Here is a 13,821-nt window from a genome sequence, read left to right as displayed (position 1 = left end):
CACACAACTTAAAACACTTAAAATTCAGGCCCACAGAGATCTTAAAAGTAAAATAAAATATTCTGTTTTTAATACCAGAGTTATTAATAAATGCAACAATAAAATGGCCTTTTCTGTTGTCTCTTATGCTTTTAGTTTTTTGATGCAACAATATTCTGATTTGACTTGACTTTAAGTGCACTTCTACTTGCTGTAAGAATGTCCACCTGACATATCAATTCTTTTATAAAAAATAATATTATGAAATAATTATATAATAATATTAATTATAAAATAATATCACAATAATATAATAAAAATAATATTAATAACAATACATAACAAACAAAGAGGCCTTGTATCGGCAGCTAAGGCTTAACATGTTTTCAGATTTTCCTGCAGAAACAACAGTTTATCAACATGCTCAGGTTTCAGAGCACTTCTCTGAGCTGTAACTATTTCTCCCCTCCAAGGAAGAAATGCAACAAGGTAGAAGAGTCAAGGAAAAACTGCCATTCAGCCAATAGTTTGCTTGTGCCAAAAATGGTCTCAGGTTTAATGCCTGGAGTCATAGGTTAATTCTGGGCAGGGCAGTCAAACACCTACACTCCCTTCTCCCTAACTAATACCTCGGTTTGCTTGTGCAATGTTGTTAATCCCCAACTGCTCCAAGGGAGCTGCTCGATCAGGTGGCCAACAAATAAGACTGTGTGTTTGTACTGGCCAGTTTCCAGGAGTGTGCACAACTAAACCTATAAGCAAATAAAATGTTGAGAAATAGAACAAAACAAAAAGAGTTGAGCCAGCACCAAGGCAGAGTTTGAAAACCTGAGGCTCATCAAGATCAAGGCAAAAATGTCTCAAAACATACAACTAGGATATATATATGATATCTAAAATGCACACCAAGAAGCACTTCGTGAAATCAACTTCCACTTATTTTAATTTTTCACCCGGTTTTGTAAGCAGTGGATGAGTGGTGTCGCAGTCCTTTACCTCCTCACCTGAGCTTTCACACTGCTGCCAACCTCTTGACACGTCAAAGCAGGAAACACACAAGTATGATTAATGACATGAATATGAATGAACATGAATCCATTTATGTCTGCAGTTCCTGTATTGGCTTTATGGGACGGAGCCATCGTTAATGTAATAAGTTACACCTGTGCTCCTTTCTGCCATTACAATCAAAATGTCTGCAGTGAAAAACGTCTTAAATAATAAAAACAGCCTATAATGATTACACTCTGCTTGGAGAGATTTTAGTGGTCATGCTGGCATTTTTAAAGCTGCAGTTCTGAATTTGTGACCACCAGGGGGCAGATTAACTCTGAAGTTATTGAAGCTAACAAAGCTTCTTTCACATCCAGCAAATACCACTGTCATCTGAAGTTGTGATGAATGTAATTCCAGTATTTACTGGCTTTTTACTGGCAGCAATCCCTTGTGTAGTGTCCCAGTTTTCATACTACCTAATAATAGTGGTATGTAGACCTTTTTATGCAGTTAGTTTAAAGTAAGAAAACATTGTACTATCAGGAAATAATGTAAAGTGTGTATATAACTTAAACTACAAACACAACTGTGAATTAAATTTGAAAAAAGATCATTTATTTGTTTTGAGAGCTGTCACTTACACTTCACTTATTTCAAGTTGCGTAACTGTCATTTTGCAATGTGGGATAAAACTTCATATTGTAATTTTCCATTCAAGAGACTGAGGAGGTTTTATTGTCACATGCACAGGAGCACAGAAGACGGCAACATTGAAGGCTGGGAAAATTGACTTCTTCGAGCTCTAGTTTCAATTAGAGTAATAAAATAAGAGAGAAATATAATAAAATGCAAAAGAAATATACAAATATACATTATACTGCACATTGATGCACAGGTGTGGTATTGCACATAAGTGGTGAATAGATAAATAAGTGTATTGCACATGTGATGGCTGGTAATTTTAATAACATTGTGAAGTAAGTTTGTTCAAAATCTCTACAAGACATCAAAGGTAACATCAAATTTTATGCACAAAATCCTGAACGGACATATGTTAAATACCAAATTGCTCACTTGTCTGAAAACTGCTTCAAAATTCCCATTTGATTGTCTTCCAGTTTGTAACTTATGCTCAGCAACACCTTCCTAAAAACAACCCCCACTGTTACTTTGAAAAAACTGAGCCACTGATGGTGGCCCTGTCCTCACATATAAACCTATTTTGTGATTGACGTAATTTTTGACCTCTGACAGCCTGTCACAACCTGTCATGTAATACTCAAATTATCACTGTACAGTGTGACAGAACAAACGCTGTCACGTATTTACTTGAGTATTTTTGCCAAAATGGACAGAAAGTTTCACCAAAAAACACCAGCACAGGAGCAGGAGCAATAGCAGAAGCAGCAGGAGCCAGACCAGGTAAGTTAAAGAGCGGGAGAAAGAAGGCAGCTGGCGCCATCTTGGCAATTTTGAGTACCATTACAACGGGGGAGAACTCTCTGGGAGATATTTGGGATTTCACTGAGAGGGGGTTAATGGTAAGTGGGGTTTGCAGTTGGATTATGTGCGTATATGTGCATATATATGTGCACGTTATGTGTATTTTACAAGAAGAAGTGAGCATATGAAACTTATTGCTGGGCTGCGGCCTTCAGTACAAGCAGCCTTTAGCCTCCAGCTAACGACACAGATGTGCTGCTACTGCTAAAGAAAAAGTAACTGTTATGAGCAAGTGTTGATGGGTGTCCTTTTTCTATATGTCATGGGCAAATTGTATTTCTGTCCAATGTATAATTTTACTTGAAAGTAGCCGGGTATAAATACAGCGGCAAGCTTTGGCACAAACTGCACTCTCTTCGGCGGTAACAGGAAGTGTCTCAACTTTTTGTCATCCTGGTTTCCAATCAGCATCTGTCGGGAGCATTGTGTCTATATAAATATTTATATACTTATAATAAACCTTTATACACAGTCAATGGTTGGGAATGGCAATAGTTGCCATCATCCACCAGCTGTTACAAGATTAGAGAAGGAGATCTTCCAGAAGGGTAGACTTATTTTATTTATTTATTTTTAATCTTTTTATTATCAAAAACACAAAAATACATTTTTTGGATGTAACTTAGATCTCATCAGTACAGTCCTTGCATAGTGATCCTTTTGTACCAGTGGAGATGAGCCATTTTTCAGACATGCCATTGAAGAGATCCATTTTTAAAGACCAGTTGTTATGCTGCAGTTCAAAAATGTTTTCCTTCTAGCTTTACTATTCAAATCAAATATCCTGGATTATATTGTCATTTACTAAATTTCACATTTAAATGGCAATAAAATGGCACAGTAACACTGTTAGTATTACTGAAAGCCTGTTGTGCATAAATACTTCTGTAAAATTCAGGGACTCGCAAGAGACAGATTTTTCCACTCCACGTGCCGCTGATGATGGCTTCTGGCTGGAATGTGTCCGTTTCTGTCCACAATAAATAATAAGAAGATAGATCTGTGAGTGCTGGTGTTTTGTTTGTTTCATTCTTGCTACAACCGTGCACCCGATACTCTGTTCAAAACTTAGAGCTGTGCGCGCCACTATTTTTTACTATATTTATAATATAACACTAAATCCATTAAATTTGGGTCGAATTACCTTGAATGAAGCACTTTGGCTGTAATAAAAGTGCTTCAGAAGGCAACCTCGGACATATTGGAACTTTGAAATGTAGAAGTTTCTCAGTTGTAATTACGACTTGATATGATTTGGAGTTACAAGTCAGAAACTACTAATTACAATAACTCCCTTACAACATGAATGTAGCATTAAATCCTTTATTGACCGGTAAATGCCTGTGCCTTTTTAAATATACAGCCCCAATTTGTGATGCAAACTTTATAGTAGCCTAATCTGAGGTTATACATGCATGTGTCACAATGAGGTAACCCCAAAGTTCCAGTTTATTTGATATTTGTTACTGTATCATCATATGTGTAAACTAAAAAGACCTATTATTCCTCTATCTTCCTATTGCAGGACGGACACTTAGTACCTAATACACCAATGAGTGAATACAGTGCCCTTTTTTTAGTTGGATCTGATGAGACCATACAAGTCATATACCCTCTGCAGGTGCCCGGAGTGTTGTTGGAGACAACTCATGAAAGGTTCTTACAATTCTTCAGTTGGCAGAACTATATAGGGCGACTGGAGACTGAGGAAATGCTCAAAGCCAGTTTTTAGATGAAATACTAACTCTGCTAAATTTTATAACATAATAATTAATTCATATTCAGTTGACGAAACATAAGCATTTTTTTGCAAATCACTAGGGCAAATATGAACATAAACTGATCCCAATCCCTCTTTTTCCAGGGTGGTACAAATCTTACTGGTATTGGTTGGCTGGTTCTGGACATAGATGGCACACTCAAACTTAAACCACCTTCTAATGGATCAAAGTACTTTTTGAGCATCCCAGAAATTTGACAGAGTCCGAGATGAGCTGGAAAGCAAAGCTGGTGGAAGAGGCTGGCCATTGTCCTGGCTTTAGGAGGGGCAGCAGCCCTGCTCTGGTTCTGTTGGCGCTTTTACCAAAAGCGAAAACAGGAGCATGAGTTCTCATGTCCTTTGTTCATATTTTTTATTATTATTATTTATAGTTTTGGTCATATATTTTTAGACATTTCCCTCTCTGTTACCAATAAAACCATCTTAAACACTTTTTTACCTTCTGTCTATTATGATTTTCTCTTACTTTTCAACATACTTATAGGCTTCACTAGACATTTTAAGGTGAGACAAAGGCTAATTTGAAAAGATAGGTCTTCAGTTGCTTTTAAAAAGCTTCTACAGAGGCCGCAGACTATATGTCTAAAGGGAGAGAGTTCCATAGTGTTGGAGCCACTACTTCAAAGGCATGATCGCCTTTTGTTTTTAGTCCAGAGCAAGGGACAGCCAGTAGGCCCTGGTCAGAAGATCTAAGTGACCTAAGAGAGGTCACAGACTCACTAAGGTGCCTGTTCATGCAGGGCCCTATACATGAAAACAAGAACCTTAAAATGAATCCTAAACCAGATGGAAAGCCAATGTAAAGAACTTAAACTGGGTGTGATGTGAGTTGTCCTGCTGGACCTGGCTAATAGCCTTGAAGCAGCATTGTGGACCATTTGTAGATGATTCAGAGATAACTTGCTGGAGCAGGTGAAAAGGGAATTAAAATAATAATAGTGAGATATTTCTTAGTCGGAAAAAACAAATACCTGTCAATGATTCAATATACTGATCGAATAGCATAGCCTGATCTCATATAACACTGAGATTTCTTAAATTAGACCAAACAGCTGAGGAAAGGGATCCAATACTCTGAGCAACCTTGGGAGTTATAGCTGTCTGAGGCTATGATAAGAACCTCTGTCTTGTCTGTATTAAGCTGTAAAAAGTTGGTAGACATCCAGTCCGTCATGGCAGTCAGACAGTTGTGCAACACAGACAGTCTGTCGGGGTTATCAGGCTTAAAAGAGAGATAGAGCTGAATATCATCAGCGTAACAGTGATAGGATATATCTCCAAATTTGCTAATAGCATGATCTAAGGGAGGCATAAAGCAAATAAAGCAAATATCCCTACAAAATCCCTACAAGACATCAAAGGTGACATCAAATTCCATGCACAAAATGCTAAGCAGGCATATGTTTAATACCAAATGGCTCACTAGTCTGAAAACTGCTTCCAAACTCCCATTTAGTTGTCTTGCAGTTTGTAATTTATGCCCAAATTATCTAGAGCATCTTTCTTTCTGTGTCAGGCAACTCGTTTCCTGCAAGACCTCGCTCAGGGGAAAGTTAATCCAAATCGCCACAACAACGATCACGTGATCCATTGTGTATCATATGATCTGCACTGAGTTGATCATGTGACTTAGCCTTTCCCCCCCCATGGTTCATACTATCTACTCAGTCTACACAGTCCCAACCAACTTGCAAACACATCTCGCTGTCTGAAAGCTGACATTTCTTATGTTACCATGGAGACGGCGGTGAACACGAGGTGAGTTTTTAACAGAATTAAAATGTGTTTGTTTTTTTTCGCTTCTTCCGGCTGCTGTCAGATCAGTGGTGCTTGTGATCGGGCTGTGATGAAATCTGAGTGTCATGCGGTGTTTGAGGTTCACACACACCACTGACCGGGACCTGTAGTTTAATATGTATTGTGTAAATACTAACAGGCTGTGGAGGGAAACACTGGGTCTCCTGTTACTGTGGGCCTGTCTGAACTCTGCACACTCGAGGAGCTGCTCGTCGTTTTTCTGCCGAAAATCTCACCGTGTCAGCGGCCTCAATGGAGTCGACCCCGGGTCTCCTCTCTTTCTCACTCCTTACGTGGAGAAGGGCGCCGTAGACGAAGGCATGAGTACACCACAATACAGAACACCGCCATAATACTTCAGTTTCATAATGATCACGTTTAGAAGTCTGCGGGATTTTGTAGTATGTTTACAGTTTGTGTCTTTTGTTCCAGCCAGGAAACTCAGTTTGGTAGGAGATCTGCCAGGTGCCAATGTCAAGAGTTATTCTGGGTATCTCACTGTCAACAAGAAATACAACAGCAACCTCTTCTTTTGGTTCTTCCCTGCAGTGATGGTAGGCTTTAACTTCTCTAAATCAGGGGTTTGCCAGACAGAATCACATAATTGTCAGTTCTGCAGTTTGGGAGAAGGTCACAGTCAGCAGACAGTCATTGTGAAATAAATGGACATTTTTATGTGGAACTCAGCTCTTTAGTCCCTCAGTCAACATGTGATAAGAAATTGTACCGTGTGTATTTAGTCAGCTGCAGTTACAGGAATGTCAGCTATGACAGGAGGTGTTTTTGACCCAGGTCTGACAAGAAGATTAAATACTTTCCAAGCTATTTTTGGCATTTTTTTTGTTAAATCTATCAGTAGCTAAGTCTCATATCTGGATTTCATTCTGAAGTGTAGTAAAGACACACAACACTTCCATGACATTAAACGAAAGATTAATCTTGAAGCCTTAAGATTTTTTTTTTTAAATTCCATCTAGCTTCACATTATAGTGCAGGACATTTTGTAGAAATTGTACCTTTTATCTCCCTCAATGATAATTCTTCATTCAGTCCAAGTCACTTTATTTCATTCTTCCAGTTCATCTTGTGTGAAGGTGCTTTTCTGTGATAGCTACAAAAAGAGGAGTTAATGTTTTAATACAGTTTTTTTCTGATTGCTTAGGCACTATCTTTGAAACTATAGGCTATTCTTGCAAAACTCCACACAATAACCACAAAATCCTACTTCAAACCAGCAAAACATTATACATTTTTAAAAAAAAGTGTTTTTGCATCAAGACAGTACACACGATCCATCATTTGAACAAGCACATGAAGCACCAACTACGCAACTGATAGTGTTAATGAAACACATTTTCTTTTTATGTCATAGCAGTTTGACTGACTTCCTTCCTCTCTTCTCTTCCTTCCTACTTCACCTCTCTACCTTCTCCTCCTCCTCCTCCTCCTCTTACTTCTTAACCTCCTCATCCTCCTCTAGTTCTCGCTCCTCTTTCTCTCTGTCCAATATTGGCCTCCATTGTTGTCCAAACCAGATGTTTACCTTTGGCCTATTTATATGCTGAAGCTCTGATTTGTAAGTGAACTCATTATCTAAAAGTGTTTTCACATGTGTCAATGTTAGAAAGGCAATTGGCTAAATAGTGCAACAATGTAGAGTGTGTTACTGTAATAAATTACAAACTGAGTGTGAAGCAGAGAATGTGCATTCAGTTTGGCACACTTGGTAAATGTATTGGCTACAAGTGTTAATGGTGCTTCAAGAATCACTGTTAGTGTTTAAGCATTCAGAAAAAACTGTAATATGCAGGATGTGATGTGAATAATTTTCTGTGCAGAGCCAACAGCAAAGGATTTTTTTTAACAAATATGTTTGCCCTGATCAGTAGAGTACTTAATTAATCCCATATGGGAAATTGCTGTGTTAAAGCAGCCAATATACAAACAATTGGCAGCGCTGAGTGTCTCCAGTTTGTTTTCATATCGTATTAAAGCAAGGAAACTCCCTTATTGTTATGTTAATATTCAGCTATAAACACTTCACTAGGCTTATGTACAATATCACTGGATAGTGAGATGGTATCCAACACAGGTGTACCCAAATAATGTGTCATCATTTTCTTTTTTTCACCTTTTTCGAGAAAGCAAAACCACCACAAGGTGGTGCTGAGATCTTAACTTTGTGTTCTCTGACCGACAGCCAGCCCAACAGAAAGCTCCAGTCCTGCTGTGGCTGCAAGGCGGGCCTGGTGGCACCTCCATGTTCGGCCTCTTTGTGGAACATGGACCGTATGTGGTTTATAAGAACATGACAGGTAGAAACTGATGGACTGTAATCCCTGTTTAATAAAAGTGTGCCTTTATATAGTTTGTGTTGGAGCATTGTGTGCTCAACTTTTTTGTCTTTGCAGTCGGTTTGAGGGATTACGCTTGGACAACCAGATATTCCGTTTTGTACATTGACAATCCGGTAAGTGTTGTTTACATCAAATTACATGAGACACATATAAGGTTTCTCAGCCTATCTGACATCTTGTCATACACGCATGATGATTTACAAGACAAGACTTTGAGGGAGAATATTTATTTTTCCAGGTTGGAACAGGTTTCAGCTTCACTGATGATGACAAAGGTTTTGCTCAGAACCAGGATGACGTTGGCAGAGATCTGTACAGGTAAAACACTGCTGTCCAACTCAAGCGTAATTGAGTCACTTAAGTGTGATGTTTGATTGTATACTAACTCTTTTATTATTTCTATCTTTCTTTTAAGTGCTTTAACACAATTCTTCCAAATCTTCCCTGAGTATCAGTCCAATGAGTTCTATGCAACTGGAGAGGCAAGTTTTTGTTTTCTTTGTAATCTTTGCAAATTGATATTGTCTTAAAAATGTAAGAAGCAGCATTACACACGTGGCTTTTTTAACTTGTACACGTAATAACAGGAAGGAGGAAGTTTGTGTCTCGTAAGACCCTTAGATGTATTTAATAACTGTTTTATTCTCATATACTAGTTTTATACAGAAATGCTAAGATTCACATACAACACTATAACAGCCTTGTTAAGATGAAGTCCTCATCCATGTGAACCTTTCTGTCTGTCTGTCTGTCTGTTTGTAGTCTTATGCAGGGAAATATGTTCCTGCCATTTCTTACTACATCCACAAAAACAACCCCACTGCTAAGGTGAAAATCAACTTTAAGGGAATGGCCATAGGCGATGGGCTCTGTGATCCAGAATTGGTGCGTATCTATTAGAACAGGAATGTCCCAGCTCCCCAGATTATACTTGTTGTTTTGTGGGATGTGACCCTAAAGAAATCATGTAATTTCTCATCTTTCATTTCATTGCATCTCATCCAAACAATCTGACATTTCAATTATTTAAACTGGTTACTGTTATGTTAAGTCTTGTATTAACCATCATGTCAGTTAATAAGTCTCTTGCTCTCTTTTGTTCATTTGTTTGAACGCTTAACTACTACTGGTATAGTAGTTTACAGTATCATGTCAGTGTAGATGTGAGATAAATGCAATATTTTATGGTCTTTTCTCCTTCTCAGATGCTGGGTGGTTACGGTGAGTTCATGTACCAAACAGGCATGATAGATGAACTCCAAAGAGAGTATGTTGTCCAGCAGACAGACTATGGGGTGAAGCTCATCCAGCAGGAGAAGTGGGTGGAGGCTTTTCAGGTAAGAGATGCTGGATGCCACCAAGAGTTATAAAAAAAATCTAAGTTGGGTTATTTATCACCATTTATCAAAGTACACTAGTTTCTAATTGTTGCCATTTTCACTTATATCTCCATGTTATATTTTTCTGGAACAAACAAAAGTTTTGAATGAAGTTGTTCTTGTTATTAGTCAAGTCAAATTTATTTATATAGCACATTTCATATGGCAAGCGTAAACTCAATGTGCTTAAAAACAAGTAAAGATCATACATAACAAATATATTACATTAACATTACATATATAAAACAAATAAGATAAAACATCAAATAAGATGTTACATAAATAAAAACATATAAGACAGTATAAATTTTTTTTAAAAAAAGAAGGTTTCACCCATTAACCTAACTAAAAGCTTGTGAAAAAAGATCTGTTTTTAGTCTGCTTTTAAAGGAAGACACTGTTGTAACAGACCTGAGTTCATGTGGTAGAGAATTCCAAAGAGTAGGACCATAATGGTTGAAGGCACCATGAGCTGATTTAGTATTTATTCTAGGTATGGTGAGGAGACCTTTATTTGATGATCTCAAGGGTCTATCTGGTGTGTATTCGGAGAGCATGTCAACAACATAGGTGGGAGCTAGGCCGTTCATAACTTTAAAAACAATAAGAAGTATTTTAAAATCAATTCTTTGCTTTACTGGGAGCCAGTGAAGAGAGATTAAAACAGGAGTGATGTGTTCACACCTTCTGGTTTTGGTTAATACTCTGGCTGCAGCATTCTGGATAAGCTGGAGTTTATTAAGTGTTTGCTTTGCCAGTCCAGCAAAGAGTCCATTACACTAGTCTAGTTGACTGGAAATGAATGCGTGAACCAACTTTTCAGAATCAGACTGTGACAGGAAAGATCTAACTTTGGATATGTTTCTAAGATGATAAAAAGCAGTCTTAGAGATACTGGAAATGTGCTTCTGAAAGTTAAGATCAGCGTCCAAGATCACACCCACGTTTATGACATTATCACAGGGTTTTACTGATAGGGGATTTAACAAAGAGTTTATCTGGTGCCTCAAAGCCTTTGGACCTGCTAAAAAAATCTCTGTTTTGTCTTCATCTAACTGCAAGAAATTTTTGGCCATCCAATGTTTAACTTCAGTAATGCACTGGATGAGATCATTCACTGGGTTTAGGTGGTTGGCAGAAACAGATATGTATAACTGTGTGTCGTCAGCATAGGACTGATATGATATGTTGTATTGTTGAATGATGGACCCAAGTGGGAGCATATTCAAAATAAACAGTGAGGGCCAATAATTGACCCATGAGGGACTCCATATGGAACCCTGACTACATCTAATTCAGAGTTACCAACAGCAACAGAAAAAGACCTACCAGTAAGGTAAGAGGAAAGCCAGTTAAGAACAGTGCCTCTAAGGCCTAAACGGTGTTCAAGGCGCTTAAGAAGTATCACGTGGTCAACCGTATCAAAGGCTGCACTGAGGTCGAGAAGTACTAAGACAGTAACTTTGTAGTTGTCAGAGCTAATTTTAAGATCATTCACAACTCCAACCAAGGCAGTTTCTGTACTGTGGTTAACTCTAAAACCAGACTGGTAAACATCAAAGAAATTGTTATATGACAGATACATGTGTAATTGTTGATATACAACCTTTTCAAGAATTTTCCTCAGGAATGGTAGGTTTGAGATTGGTCTATAGTTCTCTAGGACAAATGGATCAAGATTGCTCTTCTTTAACAGTGGTGTAACAATAGCATGTTTGAGAGCTATGGGGAAGATTCCAGAGAGTAGAGATATAACAATTTCAAGTACATCATTTACCAAACAGTTGAGAACACTTTTAAACAACTTGGTGGGCAATAGGTCAAGAGCACATGTAGCTGAGCTTAACTATTGTACTACTTCTTGCAGCTCATAACTTTGAATGGGAGCAAAGTTGGAGAGGGTAACACTTCACTTTAAATCCCCCTATTTAGCATTCATAAGCAGTATGCAAACATTTAATAAATGGTTTAGAACACACTGTAATATAATTGTTAGGAGATTCAAGGGTTGCAATGTTACAATACAGTAATCCACCAGATTCTGATGAAACAACAGTTATATGTAACCACATTTAGTCCAGTTGTCTTTTGACCTGCAAAGCACCAAATCAGTGTTCGCTGGCTACTTTATTGATTTTTTTTGACATTTATTCATGTCTCTTCAGGTTTTCGATAGCTTGCTGAATGGTGATGTGGCACCATATCCCTCCTTCTTCCAAAATGCTACAGGTTGTACCAACTACTTCAACTACATGACATGCCAGGTACTTTGAAAACACTCACAGAAATGCCTGTCCATCCATGCTTTTTAGACATCTCTGAAACAATTGTGCTTAACATTATATACAAATAAACTAGTTATTACTTAAAACAGTCTGTGACCAACCCGCTACTTATTGTTTGTGTGTGCATCACAGGAGCCTGAAGACCAGGAGTACTTCTCCCAGTTTGTGACTCTGCCGGCGGTGCGACGCGCCATCCATGTGGGCAACCTGACGTTCCATGACGGCTCGGAGGTGGAGAAGCACCTCCTGCAGGATGTCATGAAGAGCATCAAACCTTGGCTGGGTGTGCTGATGGACAACTATAGGGTGAGGGCTGCTGAACTATCCACCATTGTGAATGATCTTGTCTCAAAAGTTTGTGTGTAAATATGTTTTTGAAATCCCTATTAGGAACATTATTGACATTGAGATATCTGGTTGAAAACTATGCCTGATGGGAGAGGAATGGCAAATTTCTCTTGCATACATATAAAGAGACTCATGTAGCATGTCCCCCTCTAACCATCTATCTTTGCTTGGGCTGCTCCTATGTATGTCCAGGTCTTAATCTACAGTGGTCAGCTGGATGTAATTGTAGCTGCTCCTTTGACTGAGAGGTTCCTGCCTACTGTCAACTGGAGCGGGGCTGCTGATTACAAACAAGCCCCTCGCTTCCACTGGAAGGTTCAGCCCAGCGACACAGAGGTGGCAGGATATGTAAGACAAGTGCAGGAGTTTTACCAGGTGAGCAGATATTCAGTACAGCTAAAACAATGTGAGGATAATCCTCAAACAGCTGCTTTAAAAACTGTCCTCTCATCACGCAGGTCATCATCCGAGGAGGGGGACACATTCTGCCTTACGACCAACCAGCGAGGTCCTTTGATATGATCGACAGATTTCTCTCAACAAAGGGCTGGATATGAAATGATGTTTTAACTGAAATACCAACTCCACTTTGAAGAGCATATTGTCAATCATTGACCGTTGATTGTCTCAGCACATGTAAATCAGCACATTGTTGCATTTGGTACACATCTTTGCTGCTGATTGATTATTTTTTTAGCATTTTTAACAGAAGTGGCATTTGGTTTAGGACTTTGGATTTCTCTCTGATGCACTGCAAATGAAATGACAAGTTGTCTTGGCCTGCCTCAAGACCTCTCAATCGCTGCTCACATCTCTGATCATTTCAGCAATTCATATGGTAGTAATGGAGTGAAAACAGTCTGATTATCAGGCCTTAAGTTCTTGTGATATGTTTTGATTCGTTTCATGTTTCAGTTGGGATTGTATGAGGGGGGAAATGTATATTTGATTCAATAAATAAATGCTTGATGATGATCTGTAAAGAAAATACCTTGAAACCAGAGAATTGAGTTGAAATAAAACCCTTTTTCTAAATACAAGTGTCTTACTGTCTGGAGCAGACTGCAGTCTGACAACCTTTTCTACTTGACCTTTGTTGCAGTGTGTTTTACAGATATGGCAGCTTCTGTCCTTTTAGTGGGATATCCATTGTGAAATTTGGTAAATCCACTAAATGCACACCAGGGGTCACTGTGCTCCAAAGAAATGTCTTTCTCAATGTCAAACTCAAAAATACTGTAAGATCATCATTTCATAAAACTGCTGCGGTCATTTAGCGCCTTTTAAAAGTGTTATACCGTCAGGTTTAATCACAACTCAGGATATTATTAAATATTAAACTCTTCCACTTCACTATTTTCAAAGAAAAAATAGATTCAACTTCACATGTTGCGACA

General features: G+C 38.4%; 1 protein-coding gene across 1 annotated transcript; it reads left to right on the top strand.

Annotated features, from left to right (window-relative positions):
* Positions 1-5,868: 5,868 nt before the first annotated feature.
* cpvl (carboxypeptidase vitellogenic like) lies at positions 5,869-13,464 on the top strand. Its single transcript, XM_067601748.1, has 13 exons — positions 5,869-6,016; positions 6,195-6,373; positions 6,488-6,609; positions 8,256-8,370; positions 8,467-8,525; positions 8,651-8,730; positions 8,828-8,894; positions 9,175-9,297; positions 9,618-9,749; positions 11,957-12,055; positions 12,209-12,382; positions 12,617-12,799; positions 12,883-13,464. Exons 1-13 carry the CDS (start codon positions 5,994-5,996, stop codon positions 12,979-12,981), a joined length of 1,455 nt encoding a protein of 484 aa, XP_067457849.1. The 5' UTR covers positions 5,869-5,993; the 3' UTR covers positions 12,982-13,464.
* The last annotated feature ends 357 nt before the right edge of the window (positions 13,465-13,821 follow it).

The sequence above is a fragment of the Thunnus thynnus genome, chromosome 10, assembly GCF_963924715.1.
Source record: "Thunnus thynnus chromosome 10, fThuThy2.1, whole genome shotgun sequence".
Taxonomy (NCBI): domain Eukaryota; kingdom Metazoa; phylum Chordata; class Actinopteri; order Scombriformes; family Scombridae; genus Thunnus; species Thunnus thynnus.
Note: the sequence above shows the minus strand (reverse complement) of the source record. Positions and strands in the feature narration are given on the sequence as shown.